This window comes from Haemaphysalis longicornis, unplaced genomic scaffold (genome assembly GCF_048455015.1).
Source record: "Haemaphysalis longicornis isolate Haplotype H1 unplaced genomic scaffold, Haemaphysalis longicornis Haplotype H1 scaffold_2, whole genome shotgun sequence".
In the NCBI taxonomy this organism is placed as follows: domain Eukaryota; kingdom Metazoa; phylum Arthropoda; class Arachnida; order Ixodida; family Ixodidae; genus Haemaphysalis; species Haemaphysalis longicornis.
In genome coordinates this window covers 253,012,257-253,034,423 of record NW_027526295.1, presented here as the reverse complement: position 1 = coordinate 253,034,423, position 22,167 = coordinate 253,012,257, and the positions used below count along the sequence as shown (strand labels likewise).

The 22,167-nt window shown below is 47.3% G+C and overlaps 1 protein-coding gene across 2 annotated transcripts in view; it reads right to left on the bottom strand.

The window, feature by feature from the left end:
* Positions 1-295: 295 nt before the first annotated feature.
* LOC144167741 (uncharacterized) overlaps positions 296-22,167 on the bottom strand; it is a 35,803-nt gene continuing 13,931 nt past the window's right edge. For both annotated transcript variants that reach the window (XM_077696920.1, XM_077696921.1), the window contains 3 exons: positions 17,948-18,164; positions 10,819-11,113; positions 296-2,144 (listed from right to left, as the gene is read on the bottom strand). In XM_077696920.1, the coding sequence (XP_077553046.1) occupies positions 1,869-2,144; positions 10,819-11,113; positions 17,948-18,164 (788 nt within the window). In that variant the 3' untranslated portion in view covers positions 296-1,868. The remainder of the gene's footprint in view (positions 2,145-10,818; positions 11,114-17,947; positions 18,165-22,167) is intronic.

The window sequence follows — 22,167 nt, the reverse complement described above, 5'->3', positions numbered from 1 at the left end:
ATTGTGTGACCGGATTAACCTATATACAGGGTGTTTCAGTGAACACTTTCAAAAATTCCTGAAGGTAGGATTTTCAAGAAAAATGTGAATTCTCTTAAGGAACAAGCTATCAGGTTCTGCGGACGTCAGCAGTTATGAGAAACATGTGAATTACATAGTTAATTAACTAAAACTGTCTAATGAACTTTTTAAATAGCGAAGTTTGGCGATTGTTGCCAATGGCGAGTTTGTAGCCATGGAGACGACAATAACCGATCAGTTTTTAAAGCAAAGAAAAATACAGTCTGTAGAGCCCTGCAGCCCGCAAAAATCAAGTATTTTTTCCCCATGAAACCGAAACGCAGCTCACATGGTGCGCCAGAAGTCTAGTGCAAGCGCAACATCCGCTGATGACGTGTTGCAGTGACTGTGTCGCCCAATTCAAGAAGGCTCTGGTGATTCCCCACGCTAGGGAATCAGCTGATATCAACGCCATCGCCTCCTGTATTTTTCAATAATCAACGCTCACCTTATACCACGGCTAGCGCTATCTTTTCTTTCATTGGTATGCGCAAGAAAGAGGCTAGCCATTGCCCACAACACGGTCGCCGGTTTAGGGAGCCCTAGTGGGCGTTGGCGACAGTTTTACTTTTCTTTATTTTTATTGTCTCGACCACATCTGACGTGGCTACCAGACATGCAAGATGTGAAACGTCACCATCCGTTCATTTTTTTTTTCGTTAGGTTTATCTGCTCTTCGTTTATAATCGCTGCGTGTTAGAAAGCGCATCAGACAAAGGAAAGGTTTGTTTGCTGAGTGAGGAGGGCTTTCGTGGTTGTGGCTGCATGCTGAGGCTTCCTAGCTAGGGAAAATTGCTCTTACATTTCGAATTGGCCGCCACATTCATTGAAACACGTCACCAGCCGACGTTGAGTTCGCTCAAGACTTCCAGCGCTCCTCGAGCGCCGAGTTTCGTTTTTGAGCGAAAAACAACGGCAGGTTTCCTCGCGCTACAGGGCTTTAAACACCGACTTTTTTGTTGTTTTAAAAAATGATATCAAATCGACTTCTCCGGGGCTACAAAATCACCATTGAAAATAACCACCAAACTCCGCTAATTAAGAAGTTGATTAGTAGAGTTTAATTACCCAGCTAACTAATGTGCACACCCTTGATACTATCTGGCGTCCGCCGCAGCTAGCAATCTCCTTCTGATGAGGGTTTCTTTTTTTCTTGAAGAGTGTAATTTTAGGAATTTTTGAAAGTGTTCGCTGAAACACCCTGTATGTATCAGCCACTCTAATTCCGGTACCTCAAAGCGTATGCCGAATGTATACATTTACACAGCACGCAGGAACATTGCACGTCATCAAAGCTTTTTAGCGCAGTCTCGAGTTATTTTTGGGTGGTTGGCTGCTAACACACGTTCCACTTGCCTTTTTGGTACGGCGGTGCCGGAAATTGCACTCGGACTCCCTGAGGTCACGGCTACTGGCTTTACTATCACTAGTCACGCTATTCCGAACCCCTTGGCAGGTTTCCACACAATTATCCGTGCCTAACCCGTGTTTTCGCATAAAACACTGCAAAAAGGTTACCCTTAGGTAACTAGTTCTTCTACTTGTTTACCATTAATCAGGTGGCCGCGTGTGTAACTTCCACCCGTAATGCAGCCGATTTCAGCGCCACGTGTGTTTTATTCCTTCCTTCATCCGTACAATGCGATGGCGTATAGTTGCCGGTTAAGATTGACGCTCCCTGCGGAGATGGTCGCTTTATAATATCTCTCCTCCTTTTTTTGAGTCGAGAAAGGTGCTTTCAAAACGCTTTTTTGGAGGCCCGAGATTTAAGTTCCCGTCTAGGCCTCGTCGTGCACGCACGACGTGCGCTACTCGAGCAGCTTGATGAGCAGCAGCACGAGCCTGATGCGGCTGAGCGGCGCGTACTGGCCGTCCACGTCGAACTGCGTCGCCCTGTTGGCGAGCACGGGCACGCGCGGAAAGTTGCGCTCGAAGGCGGCGAGCTCGGGCAGCGTCTCGTCCTGGTTTCGCGGGAAGGCGATCGCCACCGTGTTCTCCGTGGAGCCGAGGCTCGCGCTCAGCCTGCGCATGAAGAGCTGCAGCCGGTCACCGTGCATCCGAGAGAACACGGCCGCCGACGTCACCTGCAGACATAATCATCATCATCATCGTCGCTATCGTCGCATCATGCTCATGCCTCCACAAAAACAATTCCAGTAAACACTCGTTATACCCAACTTTTCGGTTCAGGGAACTGACTTGGCAATAAGAAGTTCTTGTTAAAAGGGGGCATAATTTTCTCGCCTCGCACTGCAGCAGGGACCGCGAAAAACCGTGCAAAGGGAGAACTCATATAAGATAGTTTCGGTACAACAACGGTTTACTGTGTTTTCTAGTGAAACTGTCGTATACGCGTAGAGCTTCCCTCCCACAAGAATGAAACATATTTAGTGCGTGCCGAAAGTATGGATTCCATGTTTTTCGCAGTAGAAGTCAATGTCGGCGTAATCCGCCAGCCACCGGCACCAGTGCATTATTCGTGGGTAAATATTCAGAGCGCACATTATAGCGCTCAAGCATATGAAGTACTGGGCCTGCGTCGTAACGATTTCGTTGGCAATACCCACGGGATTTGAAGATTTCGCAGCGACGGGGATTTGCGCGATAGGCCGCTTGTCATAATGCGGAACACGTTCGTGAGCACACCACGTTCAGCACACTGCGCTGTGTGCCGGCTTCCAACCAACTTCCCCCACTTCCTCGGTTTATGTTGCCACGGCGTCACCAGGGAGTGTCTCGGTGTCACAACTAACGCATTGGAAACCTCATTGGAAACCGTTTCAAAATAGCGGCTTCGCTTCAGCGTACACAGAAATGGGGACTGCGGCCTTGTCAAGCTGGCGCATAACGCCAGCTTTTTCTTGAAATCTCCTGCATCATGTATCTTTGATGCCGAATAAACTTTATGTTATTATTATTATTATTATTATTATTATTATTATTATTATTATTATTATTATGTTGGTGTTGACGATTGTGCAGTCCCGCGATATGCTTTCAAGCGTGGAGATTATGTTGGGCTCTATCACTTTTATTCATCTGCTGAATGGTCTAGTGTTTTTGATGTCAATGATGTTGACGAACAGGTTCGACGGTTTACCGAAATTGTCAGGAGTGGCATGGAAAAGTACATCCCTTGTTATATGCCTGTTCATTCCAAATTTCCCCATTGGTTCTCTAAAGAACTTCGAAGTTCGCTTAAACTTAAGGACAGCGCCCACAAAAAGGCCAAGCGTTCTGGGCTCGACAAGTGGAAAGCGGAGTTTAGTCGGTATCGCTCACTTTGTAAAAGCCTCTACCGGCGTGACCACCAGCTCTATATAGAGTCGTTAGAGGCTTCTGCGTCTCAGAAACCGGCTGACTTCTGGAGGTATGTACGCGGCCGTTCTAAGGAGTCTAAAGAACACATTAGCCTGCTTAATTCCGATGGGGAACAGGTTGAGGATGTCGCCACTAGCTTTGCTCAGTACTTTCATTCTGTCTTTCAACTGCCAGATGGTCACGACGAACGCCTATCGTTTAATAATATGTCTAATTTTAGTACACTTATGTTCGATGAAAAACTTGTCAATGATAGCCTTAAACGGATGAAACCGTCATTTTCCTGTGGTGCAGACGGAATTCCAGCAGCCCTCATGAAGGTTTACGGCAACATTTTTGTGCCTGTCTTAACTTCCATTTATAATAACTGTTTACTTTTCGGCAAATTTCCTCGTGCATGGAAGATTGCTCGAATTTTTCCAATATTTAAGTCAGGTGATAAGTCAGCCGTTACCAACTATCGCCCAATCTCACTCCTTTGTGTCGCCTCAAAACTCTTTGAGTCAGCTCTGCACAACGTTCTTGCTGCCTGCGTCAAGAACGTTCTGATACCAAATCAGCACGGCTTTTTCTCGGGTCGATCGACGGTTACAAATCTTGCAAGCTTCATGACTCAGGCTTCGGCGGCAGTTTGTGAAAACGGCCAGTTGGATGTTATCTATTTTGACCTCAGTAAGGCGTTTGATGTAGTGAACCATAAATTATTAATTAACAAGCTTACTATGTCCGGTGTTGATGCAAGCCTTGTTGCCTTGTTGTCCAACTATCTCCTTGACCGGTCCTTTTACGTAGATGTAAACTTCAAAAGGTCTAGTGTTTACACTGCAACGAGTGGTGTACCTCAGGGTTCTGTGCTGGGTCCACTATTGTTTTCTATCTTTATCAATGATGTGTCAACAGTGTTAACAAAATCTTCATTTCTTCTCTATGCTGATGATGTAAAACTATTTAGGCACATTAGCAGTTTTCAGGACTACTGTGCCTTGCAGAGGGATGTGTCGGAATTATCGGTCTGGTGCAGCAAAAACTGTCTAATTTTAAATCCAGCTAAAACAAAGGTTGTCACGTACAGCCGGAAAACCCATCGCCTACTGTTTTCCTACAGTATAGAGGGAGCTCCTTTGCAAAGGGTTGAGGAGATTAGGGACCTCGGAGTTCTTTTCGACAGTACCCTCTCTTTTTCTTCTCATATTAGGCTCATCACCCGGCGAGCGCTCCGAAGTCTTGGAAATGTGTGTCGGATTACAAAGGAATTCTCTTCTCCAGATCCATTTCTAATGCTATACAATGCAATATGTATCCCCCAGTTAGAATATGCTTCTGTTGCCTGGAACGGCATCTCCAAATCTAGTAGTGAATTAATAGAACGTGTTCAGAAGAAGTTTTTATCCATATTTAAGCACCGTCATCACAATCACAGTCCGGGTCCCGATTCTGACTTACCCATAGTTCCTTCCATTCCTTCGTTGACCTGCAGACGTATGCGTGCAGACCTTACATTTCTTCACAAAGTTGTTCATGGTGACCTTTCTTGCGCGGACCTGCTTAACTGTTTAGAGTTTAGTGTACCACAAAGGCCCACCAGGTCGCATCGCCCGTTCTTGACCGCTGCGCGCAACTCCAATCATTCTCCAGTGCGCAGAATACAGAATTGCTACAACCGCTTCTCTGAACGCCTTGACATCTTTCAAAGCTCCTTTACAATTTACCGTACTGCGCTGTTGAACACAGTATGTTAAACATCTATGATATCTCTGTCGTTCGTTTTTCTTTTTTTTTTTATTGCTGAAATTTGGTTTCTCTGCGGTTCTGTTTAACCAATATAGTTGCCTGTTTTTGAAACTGTTTACTTATCATGCTTGTCTTATCATTTGTCTCTATACTCTTGTCATTGTTTTTGTCGTCTTACTGTCAAACTTTGTTCTCTGCTTGTTGTGCATTCATTACAATAAGCTGAGCCACAAAGGCATCTTCTTTTTTCTTTTTTACCTGTACCCAGGCTCCGCCTGTGCTTTATTTTTGTAATTTTCGCTACTTCAATATGTGTGTGTCTTGTCGCTTGTTTGTTTCTTGCAATATGTTTCTTGTATTTTGTTTTCATATAACTATCCGTGCGCCAGCACTCAGGCCTCTGGCTGTTCCTGGGCACGTAAATAAAGATGATTGATTGATTGATTGATTGATCATTATGTTGTGTCTATCCAACTGGTTGTGTCTATCCAACTGATAATTGCCTATTTTTGAAACTGTTTACTGTCATTTGTTTACTGTCTATCCAACTGGTTGTGTTTATCCAACTGATAGTTGCCTATTTTTGAAACTGTTTACTGTCATTTGTTCGTCTTATCATTTGTCTATACACTCTTGCCGTTTTTTTTTTGTTGTATTACTGTCAAACTTTGTTGCTCTGCCTGGCGTGTGGCCTTTACGACAGGCAGAGCAACATAGGCATCTTCTTTTTTTATTTTTTTACCTGTACCCAGGCTCCGCCTGTGCTGTATTTCTGTCATTTTCACTACTTAAATTTGTGTGTGTCTTGTCGCTTGTTTGTTTCTTGCTATATGTTTCTTGTATTTTGTTTTTATGTTACTATCCGTGCGCCAGCACTCAGGCCTCTGGCTGTTCCTGGGCACGTAAATAAACATGATTGATTGATTGATTGATTGATTGATTATTATTATTATTATTATTATTATAATAATAATAATATGTGTCTTGTGGTGAGCTGCTACAACATGTTCGTCTCTATGTGCCGCAAAAGTGGACCAGGAAACATGATACCTTTTGCAACCCCAATTGTCTGCGTGTCTTGTGCCCTGTGTGCCGACTGCAATGCACGTACAATCGGTTTAATGATTGCCCTACTCTGTTTCGCAAACATGTCTGTGAGTTTGTATTGGCGTAACTGCCAACTTTTCTTATTCTGCATTTGTCTTTTATCCTTGAGTTCATGCACTTAAATGACTTTCATTCCGTAACTTCAACATAAGCTATACTTCCGTTTTTTTTTTCCCTTTGTATTTTGTATTTTATTTTGTATTTGAGAGATGTGTACATTTTGTTTCGTGTGTTTCTGTTTCCGTGCGCCAGCACTAAGGCCCCCCCGGCTGTTCCTGGGCACGCAAATAAATGATTGATTGATTGATTGATTGATTGATTATTAAAGAATGTTTTATTTCTGAAAGTCTTGTATCAAGAGCTCTAAAGCGAGTTAAGCCGTCATTTTCGTACGGCCCTGATGGCATTCCTTCGGCAGTACTGAAGGCGTTTCAGGATCTTCTTGTTCCGGTCTTGTCGCGTATATTTCGAACGTCACTCAATACCGGTAAGTTCCCCACTCGTTGGAAGACTGCGCGGGTTGTTCCTATATTTAGGTCAGTGTCAAAGTTGGACCCCACAAACTACCTCCCGATTTCTATTCTCTGCATGCGCTGCTTCAAAACTCTTTGAGACTGTACTAAATACATCACTACTCACTTTCAGTGTAAAAACTGTGTTATTACCCCAGCAACATGGCTTTCTCGCTTGAAGATCGACCACCACTAATCTTGTCAATTTTATGCTGCATGCTTCGGAAGCTGTGGGGGGAAGAGGACAACTCGATGCCGTTTACTTTGATTTGAGCAAGGCTTTTGATGTCGCCTGCCATGATATATTATTTAGAAAGCTGTGTCAAGTCGATTTAAAACCATCCATCACACCCCTTTTATGTAATTATTTATCGGATAGGCCATGCTTTGTGCATGCAAACGGACAGTCTTCCCTCTCCTACGAGGCCACAAGTGGTGTCGCTCAGGGATGTCCTGAGGCCACTTCTGTTTTCAATTTTTATAAATTATGTTTCCTCAGTAATTCATGATTGCTACTTTCTCTTATATGCTGATGATGTGAAAATATTTAAGGCTGTTTCAAACACCGCAAGCTGTTCCGCTCTCCAGCGAGCGATCACGTCTTTTTCAGATTGGTGCTCACGCAACAAACTCCTTATAATACACCAAAAACTAAGGTAATGACCTACACTAGAAGAACTGACAGCACATTGTTCTCCTATAACATTAATGGTGAAGCACTACCACGTGTTGTGCAGGTCAAGGATCTTTGTGGTAATTTCGACAGTAAATTGAGCTTCTTCCCGCACATCCGGGAGGTCACTCGGCGGGCCCTCCGATCTCTTGGCGTTATATGTCGCCTATCGAAGGAGTTCAAGAAGCTGGGCTCTTTTCTCAGGCTGTGCACGACTATTTGTCGTCCGCAGCTCGAGTATGCTTCTGTGATATGGAATAGCACATGCAAAACACTCTGCATGCATATTGAAAGTGTCCAGAAAAAGTTTATATCTATCTTCAATCATCGCTTTAGTAGCCATAACAATTTTGGGTCATTCTCTGTACCGATGCTAGAGTGCTTAAACTTCAGCCGTATTAAGGCTAATCCTCTTTTCCTGTTCAAAATCATTCATGGCACAGTGTCTTGTGGTGAAATCCACTGTTTACACCCGGTCACTTGAGCATGACGTGATGACAGCACAAGGCTTTCTTTTTTATATACTACCCTTATTCAATGTCTGGTTTTCTCTACATGAACATTCCTTCCATGCTCCTTTTCTTACATATAAGCTATCTTGATTCACTCCGTTTCCGTGCAACTAAACTTTGTTAACATTTATGTTTATTTTTGAAATTATCTGTGTATGACGACCACTCGCATGGTGTCTTTTGCCTTACTGCAAGGTACTGTACTTGTTTTTATGTGTATGTGTGTGTTTGTGTTTTCTGTGGGTGCATGTATATTCTGGTGTACGACAGTTTGTAATTTTTGTGTGCGTGTGTGTCAGTAACGCTGTCCTTTAATTGCATTACTGGTGAGGTGTGGGCATCTTACATTGCCTGTTTTTTTTTTCTTCGTGCGCCAGCACAAAGGCCCTCCGGCGGTTCCTGGGCACTTTAATAAACGATTGATTGATTGATTGATTGATTGATTGATTGATTGATTGATTGATTGATTGATTGATTGATTGATTATTAAATTGTCTGTACATTTGGTTATTTACGGCCTAAACCTATTTCTGGTGTAATTGTTATTGTTAAGAGTACTTTCTTTTCATGCAGCCGTAGTAGTACCTCGGTTCATTCAACACGTGACATATAGTGTAATGATTATCTCGTGGTATATTATAGAGTTGACGTGCTAGTCATGCCACCCGTTCATCACGCCAGCAGGGACGCCTATGTGCAACTAGTATCAGCAGGACTATAACCTCACTCATTGCGCACTTTCGGCGGATGGTCTTCATGGAACTGAGCAGCAATGATGCCACCTCTCTGATCATGCCAACAACAATGTGCACATTCTGGATTTGTCCCTCCAGACGAAACTGGTCGGCAAAGCAATCGCCTCATTTATCATGTTGTGGAACGGCTGGATTTGTCCCTCTATACGAAACTGGTCGGCAAAGCAATCGCCTCATTTATCATGTTGCGGAACGGCCGAAAAGGACGGAACTTTCGAGTCGAACACAACACCCGACCAGAGGGACACAACACACCGTTACGAGCAAAAAGACCAACACTTAACCATGTCTTACGCACTGCAGGGAAAGGAAAGGATGAGGAAATGACGAAGGAAACGGGTCGCTGCGTTAGGCGGCCCTGAGACAGGCCTGCATTTACGCTCACCGACTTAAACCTCTTGATTTCGATTCTGCATCGATGTCTAAACGTTCACAAGAGGCTCACAAAAGTTTTTCCACTCAATATCCACACTTTCCGAAACATCATTTGGGCACCGGGACGTGATGAGCTTGAGGGTAATGAGAGAGCAAACAAAGCTGCGCGATGACTTATTAACCGCTTAGCCAGTAGCACTAGCTTACTCACCAGTCTCCCCAATGCCTTCGGTGAGCGCCTCAACACTAAAAAAAAAGCCACAGTTGTCTTTCCTGCGACCGATAAAAGCTTATCAGCTGCAGTGAATCAGTCTCTCAGACAAATACAGGCGCAAACCTATCCCATCCTCAGACAGGCGAAAACCCATCAGGCGAAAACCCATCCTCAGGCGAAATACAGGCGAAAACCCATCCTCAGACTATCTAACATGTACCCCGAGAAATTCTCAAACGCATGTAATAAATGCGGTGAAATATCTACCTTATTCTACATATCCTGGGGTTGCCGTATTGTATGGCCCTCATTAAACAACAATACCGACTTATATGAGCTATGGGAGACAGCTCTGGCCAACTCCGACCCTGGAGTTCACAAGTATCTGATCTTCAGGGCTACGACGGGGGAAGAGGAAATAGGGGCCCTGGAGAAGGGGATTTACCCTAGAATGGATACCTTTTATTTACAATAGACGTTTCATCTGTCTCTCTGTCCCTCTCTCCAAACGTTCCAGTCAGTCACTGCGTCGTCCTAAGCTCGCGAGTTTAGAGGACGTGGCTTCAACGCAGGAAGATTTGGTCAAGAGCTGTAAAGGAAAGGCTACGTTTTAAAAAAGAGAGAATCGCAGTCTTTCGGAAGAAAAACATGCACTGTTCTTCCACTCTCTGAAGAAGGATGGCCAGTGAAACTGGACGCAGGCCAAGGAGTGCACGAAACGAAACACGCTTGTTTGCAATTTGCAATTGAGCCTACTTACTAGCTAATTATCTGAATGAAACTTTGAACGACTACAGTTTTATTCTAGGGAACAAACATGGGGCCGTCCGTTTCCCTCCCTCGTCGTGGGAATCTTACTAGCGCACCAAGCCAACAGCTCGACCTCGGAGGGCAGTAGTCAGGTCACATCGGGCCGTGAGACGTTCACCTTGAAATCTCGGTATGCCACCGTGAGCGTGTGAAGACTGGTTTGGCCTGCACGCTCATTTTCAACAAAGAGGGTGACTATGCTGGCTTTCTGTCCCCTCTAGCCATACTCGGTGATAATTACATTTGGTTCCGATGTTTATGGCGTCCACCAAGGCATCTTTCACACTTCTTAGCCCCGCCATTGAACACGTCCAACGCCGGTGTCTACACAATCGGCTTCCCTTCTCTTCTTCTTCTACACAGCCACAGCCGCCACCGCCGTCATCCCATTTGTGTCCACTGCAGGACGACGACCTCTTGCATATTCCTCCAGTCATTCCTGTCTTGCGACACCCAAGTCCATTCTTTTCGTCCGCGTTTTCTGATTTCGATCCTCGGTCGAGTCTCCGCTATTTCTCCGCTATGGTCTACCGCTATTTCTATACTCTCGTCTCTCGGTGGCCACGTCGTTATTCTGATAGTTCACTGGCTGCAAGTTCTACGCACTACGTACACTTCCCAAGTCTACTTCCTCCTCTTAATTTGAGCTACGATGCCTTCCCTCAGGAATTGTTCCCCGATGTGAGAGGCTCGTTTTCTATCCATAAGCGTTACTCCTGTCATCCTCCTGCCCGATGCCCGCCCCCACCTGTATGGTTCTCTGGGTGTCGGCCTCGGTGAAGAAGGACGTGACCGCGTTTCCCTCCAGGATGGCTTCGGTCACGTGCAGCGCCTGGAACACCAGCACGCCGGGCAGCACGTTGCGGAACACCATACCCGCCTCGCTTCCGGCCGACGAGCCGGCGCGGGGCCGGCTCTGCACGGGAGGGGTCGCCACCGGCGGCGCCATGTGCCGTGCCCCAGCCACGGGCGAGCCGGCCGCCGAGATGGGCGCGGGGAACGCCGACAGCTCGTCCCGAGGCTGCGGCTGCTGCTGCGGTGGGCTGCGACAATTCCGCCAAGGCTCTTCTCTCTCTCAACTATGATTAATACCTATGATTACTCTGCCCATATCTCCCGACTCGCCCGTCTCTCTAACTCGGCTAGGTGTCCATGCTTGCAGCATTTATCCCCATTGTACTCAACACGCGTCACGCGACATTAGCGTAACCAGTGACGGGGTAGACGATATCTTCTATTACCTGTGAGTCACGTAACACTCCGGTATACATTTGGTAAACTAGACTATCAGCGTACGGTGCGCTGCAGCCGCTTATTGTGGAACGGAACTCTGCTATGCTGCCTAAATTACGTTTGCCTGAAATAAAGCCTCATCATCACTATGGCCTCCAAGCGAACCCATCGCCCTTCCTCGATTACCAGACCAGAATCATCCGCGGAATGCCCGGCCCGGGACGCGATCCGGCACCCAATTTTCCGGCGTATACCTATATGGGACCCTCGATTTCAAGGTAGGCCGCGGACTGCCTGTTGTATGTCCAGGACCAGTGAATCGAGGAGGCCTAATGTTGGGGATCCAGATTGCTGTGAGCTTTGGCGGTGTGAGCGCGCAAACGGGGCACACCGGCACGGTCAGTTTTCGGTTGGGTGTCAAGGAGAGAGCGTTTTTAAGCCACCCATTAGCCCATCAGTGGGCGAGGCTTCAGACACCCCCGCTGCCGCCTCGAATATTAAGTCAAGAGCGTTTCGCATCAAGGCCACCCATATTAGAGTTGTGCTAACTTGAAGTGTCACAACCACGGAGCACAACCAATGTTCCAGCAAAGCTGTTACTGCCACTGGTCTCTTCCGATCACTAGAGAACGGTCACACTTCTGCAAAGCACAACCAAGTGTCCTGCAAACACAAATCCGCACAGACATTACTCTTGAACCCTGCAACCAGAGTGATCTGCGCCGATCCGAAACTTCCGTCGCAGGGTTCAGACCCCGCAGAAACTCGATGCCTTGTCTGGGAGACGACCCAGGCACACGAACAGTTCATGCCACAACAGTTCATGAATCTGTGTTTGCACTCCGAACCATCTCTCCGCGTCTTGTTGATATACTGTAGTATAACGTCTACAAGTGCTTCAACTACTCATCTTCATCAAATTTTTAGTAACCCAAACACTAACATTTGTTCTTAAATCATTCATAACGTGGTCACCTTCTCCTGTAAACTTAAAGTTGATGCCTCATAGGTATCCTTCCACGACACCGGGCAGCCAATCTGCGTTCTCCGCAAGGTACATGATTAAGCTTTCGAATGATGCTATTGCCACAGTATGAAAGGTATATCCCCGAAAGGGTATGCGCCGACTACTCGGAAACCGCCATGACCACTAGGCGGAGCCAGGGACCTGGTTAGAGGAGGACGACGTTCTGCCTGCTTGCTCGCTGCTGTGTGGGCTCTATACTGATTAAAACTAGTCTTCTGTTTGGCAACCGTTTGTCCCTCTTGTGACAGTTTGGTGAAGGTAATGGGTACATCCCCGTCCTAGCCCCAGCTTCGCACCTCATCAGAATCGGCGCAATCATCGAGGGGGCGTGAACCGCGTCGGCCAGCCCCAACCCACAGCGACCAACCAGCATTCGACCATGTCCCCCGCCCCATGTCCCCAGCCCGTAAGCAGCCGATCAAGGCGCGACATGTGACCAGACGACGACGCCACGTCCCCAGCGCTGTGGTCCGACGTGGTTACAAGCCCTCACCGGTTCGTCGTTGCTTTGCGGACGTTGATGCTGCGGGTCAGTGCTCACCAAACCCATCACTTACATCCGTGGCTGCAAAAGCTTCACGGTACATTCTCATCACATCGTTCATCTTTACCGAGCTCATCATGCTAACGCGGCCTCGACCGGGACGGTCGCCTTCGATGAGGGGGTTATGCTACGCCATGAAAAACGAGAAAGAAGACACTGGCGCGTAGCGATGCGCACCAGCATCTGCGACGAAGACGAAGCTGGGTGGGACACGTTGCCTGGCTTGGTCTCACCCATGGCCACCTTCTACATATATCGCGTGTAAATAGATCGTTCATCATCCTACCATGGCTCGCCTCATCACTTCTGCCACCACTTAACATTTGGTTAAGGTGCTCCTAGCCCAGAAACGCACCACGGGAACGCTGGCGTAGTATCCGCCTAATTCCGATTTCAGCCGACAACTACCCTTTGACGGCTCTAGTGGACGCAGGATCGGACTTTTCTGTAATGAGCAGCCAGCTTGCTGTCCAGTTAAGAAAGGTGGTAACACCTTGGAGCGGCCCGCCGATTCGCTCGGCTGGCGGCCCCCTCCTTACACCGATTGAAGTTTGTACGGCATGAATTAAGATACGAGACGCGTTTTTTCCGTCCTGCTTCCTTGTCCTGCGGGAGTGTTCAAAGCCACTCATCCTCGGACTAGACTTCCTTTATGAGTATGGGGCCACCATCGACCTGCGAGATCTACTGGTTACGTTCTCTACCAACCGAGCTGTCAAAACCGACGCCGAGCCACGTTGTATGGCATTACGCCTTTGCGATAATCACGTGACGCTGCCCCCCCCTCCCCGAGCAAGTGTGTGTTTCCGTAAAGTAAGACAGTGAAATTACGTCCGGAATTGCCGAAGCTAACGTGCCCCTTCTGTTCGAACGACTGATCGGCATGGCTCGGGGAGTGGTTGAAATCCGGAACTATCGCACGGACATTCTCCTAACGAATTTCAGTGCCGCACCCCAGCATCTTAACCAAGACACAGCTGTGGTTTATCTCGCAGAAATAGCGGGAATCGATTACCATTTCTACAGTCACAGTGACTGCTAAGCCTACCAGTCTTGTTGAAATTAGCCCCAATTTAACCCCAATTTAACCTACTCCAGGCTCTCATCAGCTCGTTCAGTGACTGATTTGCTTCCTCGACCAAGGTTAAGCGCACTGAACTAGTTAAACACCGCATTAAAATCGGAGACGGAGAGAGATCTTTTCGGCAACAACCGTACAGGGTTTCGTCAAAAGAACGAGAGGTCATTCAACGCCAAGTCAAGGAGATGCTGCGGGATGACGTGATACAGCCGTCTAAAAGCCCATGGGTATCACCTGTCGTTCTCGTTGCTAAGAAACACGGTACCCTCGGCTTCTACGTCGACTACCGAAGACTTATCAAAATTACCAAAAACGATGTATATCCCTTGCCACGTCTCAATGACTCCCTCGATCTACTCCGCCTTGCCAGATATTTTTCTTCCATCGACCTGCGTAGCGGATACTAACAGACTTAAGTTGATGAACGAGACCGTGAAAAGACTGCCTTCATTACCCCTGACGGATTGTTTGAGTTTAAAGTGCTGCCGTTCGGCCTTGGCTCTGCACCTGCCACATTCCACCGAATGATGGACAGCGTTCTCTCGGATCTGAAATGGCACTCTTGTCTCGTTTACTTGGATGACGTATACATCTTTTCGGCCACGTTTGATGAACATTTCGAACGCCTCCAAACAGTATTCGATGCGATCCGTGCAGTCGGTCTCTCCCTCAAGCCAGAAAAGTGCCACTTCGCCTTCGAAACACTTAAGTTTCTTGGACATGTGGTGAGCTCCGAGGGCGTGAGCCCAGAACCCGAGAAGACGACTGCGGTAAGCTCGTTCCCAACGCCAACTGACAAACGGGCCGTACGCCGATTAGTGGGTCTTTGTGTTTATCGACGATTTGTGGCCAACTTTTCAAAAGCGGCGGAGCCCCTAACTTTCTTGACAAAAGACGGCGTACCTTTCGCTTGGGGAGAAGAGCAGTTCATAGCTTTCGAGGAGCTCAAGAGTCGCTTGCAAATGACCTCTATACTTCGTCGTTTTGACGAAGATGCCAAGACGGAGCTGCACACAGATGCAAGCAACGTTGGACTCGGCGCCGTTTTAGTACAGTGGCAAGAGGGAGTTGAGCGAGTGATTGCCTACGCAAGTCGCACTCTATCACGGGCGGAGAGAAACTACTCAATGACAGAAAAGGAGTGCTTGGCGGTACTATAGGCGACTACAAAGAGTTAGACCCTGTACGGCCGTCCATTTCGCGTCGTTAGTGACCATCACTGCTTGTGCTGGCTGGCAAGTCTCAAGGACCCGTCGGGACGCCTTGCGCGGTGGAGCCTCAAGCTTCAGGAGTTGGATGTCACCATCGTGTATAAATACGGGAAGCGGCACACCGACGACGACTGCTTGCCGCGAGCTCCCCTTGAGCGTAATCCTGATGTCTCGGAAGAGGACAATGCGTTCCTCAGAGCCTTGGAAGCTACATATCTTGCTCAGCAACAGAGAGACGACTCGTAGCTCCAGCCACTTATTGAGTACCTCGAGGGATGTAACGCGCTTATCCCACGACTTTTTAGGCGCTCACTTTCATCTTTCGTTCTCCGGGACGGCGTGCTCTTTAAAAAAGGATTTCACCCTACAGGATCCGAATACCTTCTGGTTGTACCGACATGCCTGCACGGAGACGTTCTACACGCTTGCCACGACGAGCCCTCGTCGGGGCACTTTGGCTTCGCTCGCACAATGGCGCGCGTCCGCCAGAAGTACTACTGACCAAAGTTAGCCGCGACAATCAAACACTACGTTACAACGTGCCGGGATTGCCAGCGCCGCAAATCTCCATCTACTCGGCCAGCCGGCTTCTTACAGTCAATTCATCCCCGAACCTGCCATTTCAACAGATCGGCATGGATTTACTCGGCCCATTTCCTTTGTCGTCAGCTGGAAACAAGTGGATTGTGGTCGCTACTGACTGCCTTACACGATACTGCGAATCAAAGGGACTACCACGAGGAACACTAGCGGAAATTGCGAGATTTTTCCTCCACAGTATTGTGCTCCGCCATGGTGCCCCAGCAGTCGTCATCACTGACCGAGGAACTGCGTTTACATCAGCGCTTACTGAAGAACCAATAAAAATTACGCACACCGACCACCACCGCCCAACTGCATACCATCCGCAAACGAATGGTCTGACCGAGCGGCTCAACAAGACCATCGCTGATATGATTTCCATGTATGTTAACGATGACCACAAGAACTGGGATGAGGTACGTTGTATTCGCATACAACACGGCTCCGCAGGAAACAACCTGCTTCACTCATTTTTGTCTCGTTCATGGTCGGGAGGTCACCACAATGCTTGATGCGATGCTTCTGCCCAGTGGAACTGAAGCACCCACTTCAGGCGCTGAAGAATTCACTAGGCGCGCCGAAGCAGTTCGCAACCTCGCGCGATGTAGAATACGGAACCAACAAAAAATCGACGCACGCCGATATAACAACCGGCACAGAAAGGTGATTTACCAGTCCGGAGACCAGGTTTTGGTGTCGAGCCCCGTGCGCCTTCGAAGGAGATCCGAAAAACTGTTGCGCCGCTACTTCGGCCCCTACAAAGTGGTGCGTCAACTCAGTGAGGTTACGTACCAGGTGTTCCCGAAGGAACTGTTCGATCGCGGCGGAGGGCCTTTCCAGATGTTGTTCATGTGGCCAGGATGAAGCTGACCACTCACGTTGAGTGCCGACGGCCGTTCAATGGGCTTGATGGACTTACGGCTGCTGAAGTTGCAATCTCACTCCTGGAGGAGTGCCAAAGATGCCTACAATACAGTGAAGGACTGTCGGAACTATAGTAGCAACTGTGTTCTCTTTAGAGCCTTCCTTTTTACTGTTTACACTTTTCTTTAACATCGAGTCGATGCTGTTTGAAGGAGAGGGATAGTGCCACACTATGAACGATAATTATCCCCACAAGGGTATGCGCCGACTACTCGGAAACCGCCATGACCACTAGGCGGAGCCAGGGACCTGGTTAGAGGAAGAAGACGTTCTGCCTCCTTGCTCGCTACCGTGTGTGGGCTCTATATTGATTAAAACTAGTCTTCTGTTTGGCAACCATCTGTCTCTTTCGTGACACTATCAGTAATTTTATGCGAATTGCCGCAATGAAGCTCACATGGTAACATGCTCGAACATCAGAATTTTTATTTCCCGAATTTTCTGTGAATTTATCTTGTGTGCCACATTTAGTTCTTAGCACAACGGGTGAACATTGTTCGCACATGGTAAGACTATTATAGTACCCTCCGCGGTGGCTCAGTGGCTAAGGCGTTGCGCTGCTGAGCACGAGGTCGCGGGTTCGATTCCCGGCCGCGGCGGCCGCTTTTCTGATGGAGGCGAAAAGCAAAAACGCCCGTGTGTACGAGATTTCGGAGCACGTTAAAGATCCCCAGGTGGTCAAAATTAATCCGGAGCCCTCCACTACGGCGCGCCTCATCGCCTGCGTTGCGTCCACACGTTAATCCCTACAATCAATCAAGTCCCTACAATAGGGTTGAAGGACGCACTTAGTAATATTTTTTCAAAACGAAAAACAGAAATACGTCACAGGCCTTGAACTTAAACTAAAAACCCTTCAATTTCCTGCATTACCTCCATATTTAATCTTGGTACAGCGGTCCATTCCCTACGGACACAAGCGGACGACACTCGAATAAGGCTTTGAAGCGCTTGCGCGAGAGTTTTCTTTTTTTTTCAGATCCCATAGTTCACTTCGAACTTGTAACCTTCTATCCGCGCATGACTGCATTCCGTGTGTATTTGAACTCTCCATCGAAAATCGCCGTTTCTTAACAGTGGGCAAACTTTCCAAGCGCTTTGCATAACGCCAGTAAATGCGGCTGAAACGCGTAATTAGCAATTAGGCATTCAGTTAGTAACTAATAAGGTGGCCATCTCATCTCAGGCACACTGCTCTACCACACTGTTCGAACATCACGCGTTATGCTTCTGCCCTTGGAAAAGTAGAATAAATCTGGTGATTTTGGCACGCACCCAGACAGAGATGTGGCCGTCGGCTGCTGGTCCTCTGGCCTTCCTTGAAGCGCGACGGGAGCAGGAACGAAGGGCCCCGTGTCCGGGCGGAAGAGGAACTCGCCGAAGATGCCCTCATGCGTCGACACCTCGGAGTCGTCGTCGGGAAGGATCAGCTCCAGCTTGAAGTACACGATGACCGAGTCGACGGGAAGAAGGTCCAGCACATACTCCACCACTGCGAACATTGACGGTCTCTTTTATTTGCCTGTCCAGAGCAGTTCAGAGCAGTTCGGGGGCAGTCAAAAACTGCTGTTCCAACAGAAATTCCATGGGCACAAAAATGCGAAGCTGCTCTAGGGCAGTTCTGAGCAGTTTAAAAAAATTGGAGCAGCCTGCACTAGTGGCGCAAGGCTGGAGAAACAGCAGATCTGGCGGCCCCTCTCTCTTCGTCGGAGACCCGACTGTTGCACCTCACATGGATCTCCCAACTTGCCGTTGAAAGTTCTCCATGACTGGCAGGTCCGGATCATTTCGTCCGCAGGCTTTCATATTTCTCCCAAAGTGGACCGCGTTTGCACACGCTAGAACCAGCGGCAACCGACTTCGCGAACTGTAGCGTGAGCTCTCCTGTGCTCCCCACTTCAGGCGTGGACGCACGTGAACTGTTTTTATGGTATTTCTTTGTGACCTCCTCACGTGGCAAAAGCCCACGCGCAAGCCTGGACGACAAGCCGAGGCTTGTCCGGCCGCCGTCATCCGTGCTGACGGCACAGCACCGTGTAAATCGAAACATCTGTGAATAAAAGGTTCGCAAAAGGTTAACAAGAACAAAATGAAAGGTTCACAAAAGGTTAGAGAGAGAGAGAGAGAGAGAGAGAGAGAGAGAGAGAGAGAGAGAGAGAGAGAGAGAGAGAGAGAGAGACGCACAGCACCATGTAAATCGAAACATCCGTGAACAAAAGGTTCACAAAGGGTTAACAAGAACAAAATAAAAGGTTCACAAAAGGTTAGAGAGAGAGAGATTAGATAGATAGATAGATAGATAGATAGATAGAGAGAGAGAGAGAGAGAGAGAGAGAGAGAGAGAGAGACGCACAGCACCATGTAAATCGAAACATCCGTGAACAAAAGGTTCACAAAGGGTTAACAAGAACAAAATAAAAGGTTCACAAAAGGTTAGAGAGAGAGAGATTAGATAGATAGATAGATAGATAGATAGATAGATAGATAGAGAGAGAGAGAGAGAGAGAGAGAGAGAGAGAGAGAGAGAGAGAGAGAGAGAGAGAGAGCTCCTGGAGAGCCGTGCTGCGCATCCGCGATGAGCTTTGGATTGGAATGGATTGAATTGAATTGTATTTGGATTTGATTCGATTGGATTAAATTGAATTGTATTGGATTGGATTGGATAGGAAATCGTTTTAGCAGCAGTAAGCTCTCTCACGGGTGATTTAGGGTAAGAACGATCCCCAGTGCTTCGCCCACTCGTCATGATTCACTTCGCGGAGATGCGTGAATTTTATTTTTTTTTCTGAGAGCACTTTTTGCGAACGCCGCTAGACCAAGCGCAAGGTTAAACAGCTCTGCTGTTAAAATGACAAATTAGAAGTCAATCGATTCCTGTGATACGCCTCCCTCTATGGCGCGCGTACAGGCTTTCAAGAGACACGCGGCGCGTAACTGCATGCCTGCAGCCATCGACGTATTGGGATTCAGAGCTATACGGCTTACCCGAAACAAGCTTGCGGTGTGTTAACTGACATTTAGGAAACGATCAGAGTTATTTCGCAAACAAACAGGCTACAGCACAATATGCAAGCAACAAGAAAGCAACGGGCAGTGCGGGACACTCAAGTTTCCCCTTACCTGCAAAGTGTGTGAAATCAAGGGTCTGGAGTCGCAGTGTGCATGCACAATTAGGGAGTAGTCGAAAAAGCGTATTACATCGCAGCTTAACAGACACGCGCTAAAGCCTAGGACTTGGGAAGAACAGAAGTACCCAAGAGCAATGATACCAGGCCGTCCCTGACATTTAGCTAGCCTCCCATTTACTGGCGCTTCGTCCGTGAGCTGTGACATGAAAGTGTGCCAGCTGTGATAGATAGTACACTTTCGCCACTTCGGACGGAAATGCATAGAGTGCACGCGAGAACGCGGTTACTGTTTTGGAAATGCGAGTACCTCCGTCGGTGCTATTAGTGGTGGGGAAGCAGCTATAGAAAAAGGCAAAAAGGCACAAAAGGGATATACAATGAACACAAGACGCACCGATGCCTTGTATCTGTCTTGTACACGAATATCTTCCACGTGTCTCCTCCTTGCAGATGGTATTCCGGTGCTTCCTTCCGCGGGAGAGTTTCTGAGAGCAACTGGAGACGCCCGTTTTCTTCAATGCATGCTGTCCTGTTCCTTTCACGAGTTATGTTCGTCTTCCTTTTTTTCGCGCTTGTCTTGGACCGCTGCGTGACCGATGGTTCTCGCCACACTTAGTTGGCAGGCTAATACTTCTTCCTCTCATCTGAGTCAGTCAGCCGCCGTGCTGGCCATAATTACGATAGGGCTCCCGTATTTAACTAGTACGCTTCATGCAGAATATAGTTGTGATGTTACAGCTCTTTGTGGCGGTATGTGCATTGGTGTCAGGCCATCTGTCTTCATCCACAAAGCAGCGGTGGCACTGTTTAGGTTTGTCAGAGGCGAGCAACATCGGATATGTCCCGTATAAAAGCTCCGCGTGCTACCTTCTTTTATTTTTAGCAGGCTTCACATTACCCAAAGTAACCACGCACGCAAAGCGGGGCCTGATTATAGGAATGCGGCACTGGTGGCACGGTGAGAGTGAAGATGCAGCACCTGCACATTTAACAACACACAGTTCCGCTGATCTTTCAACAATCTAGGAGGTATGTACTTAAAAATCAGGAGGGAAAGAAAAACATCACCAGGAAGGGTGTTACAGGCCTGCCAAGGCGAACACGCTCGTACACGCACACACTAACATACACGCGCACGCACGCGCACATGCAGCCACACACACACACACACACACACACACATATATATATATATATATATATATATATATATATATATATATATATATATATATATATATATATATATATATATATATATATATATATATACGCGCGCACACATACCCAAGTTTTCTAACAATACGACAAAGCCGATCAAATTCGCGGAAGTGCCAAATTTGATTAACGGGAGCAGGAATATGGGAATTTCTGTCGAAAACATGTCAAGGATTGGAGAAGCCTCTAACATTAGGGTAATAAACAAGAAGGTTGGTATTTGTATATATACAATGTATGCACAGAGGGTCGAAGCTGGTAATATTACGAACAACACGGATGAGATTATGTAAGTACAGGAAAGCTTCTGTGCAGATTCATTAAGCGAGAAAACCGCACTGAACAGACACCCTTGTTCGCGATATTCCAGCAGTAACTGAATACAAAATGGAAAAGGTAAGGGTAGCCGGAGGGGATGACGGAATACCCCATGCGTAGGAAGTAATGTGTAGTCTAGGAATAATGTGTAGTAAGTAATTTGTAGTAATTCATGGGTAGTAATTCACTAGAAGGTTGATGTCAAAGAGCTCAGATTAAGGTTTACAGACACATCAGCCTATTATCTGTTGTATAAAAGTCGTTTACCAAGATAGCAGTCAACAGAATAAGTGAGCCCCGAGGAAATATTACGGAAAAGCCTTAGATTCAGTAGATGCTTACCGCCACAGTGATGGAGGCATTTGAGGAACAAGGAGCAAGCACGTACACAGGGCTCTTAGAGGACATATACAAGGAATCTACGGCCACAATAAACCTTCATAACAAGAGGGCGAAGTTCTCTTAGGAAAAGCGTCCGCCAAGGGCACCCCGTCTCACCTATATTCTTTAAACAGTATATCTAGTAAACGTATTTTAAAAGCTTGACTGGGCGAAGTCGGGGATATGAGTCAAGGTACAATATTTTACCCACCTTAGATTTGCGGATGACATCATCTTGTCCAGCAAATCGGGAAAATTCCGGCAAAGAGTTAATCAGGAACTCTACCGAGAAAGCTTAGTGGCAGGTTAAGATGAATATGAATAAGCAGAAATTACTGTTAAATATACAGGAAAAAGGCTCCGCTGCAGCATCCGCAATAAAATAGTAAACGAGGTGGTGATACTATAATTATCAGGGACAAGTTAACAGCGCCGATTAAAACCACTAGG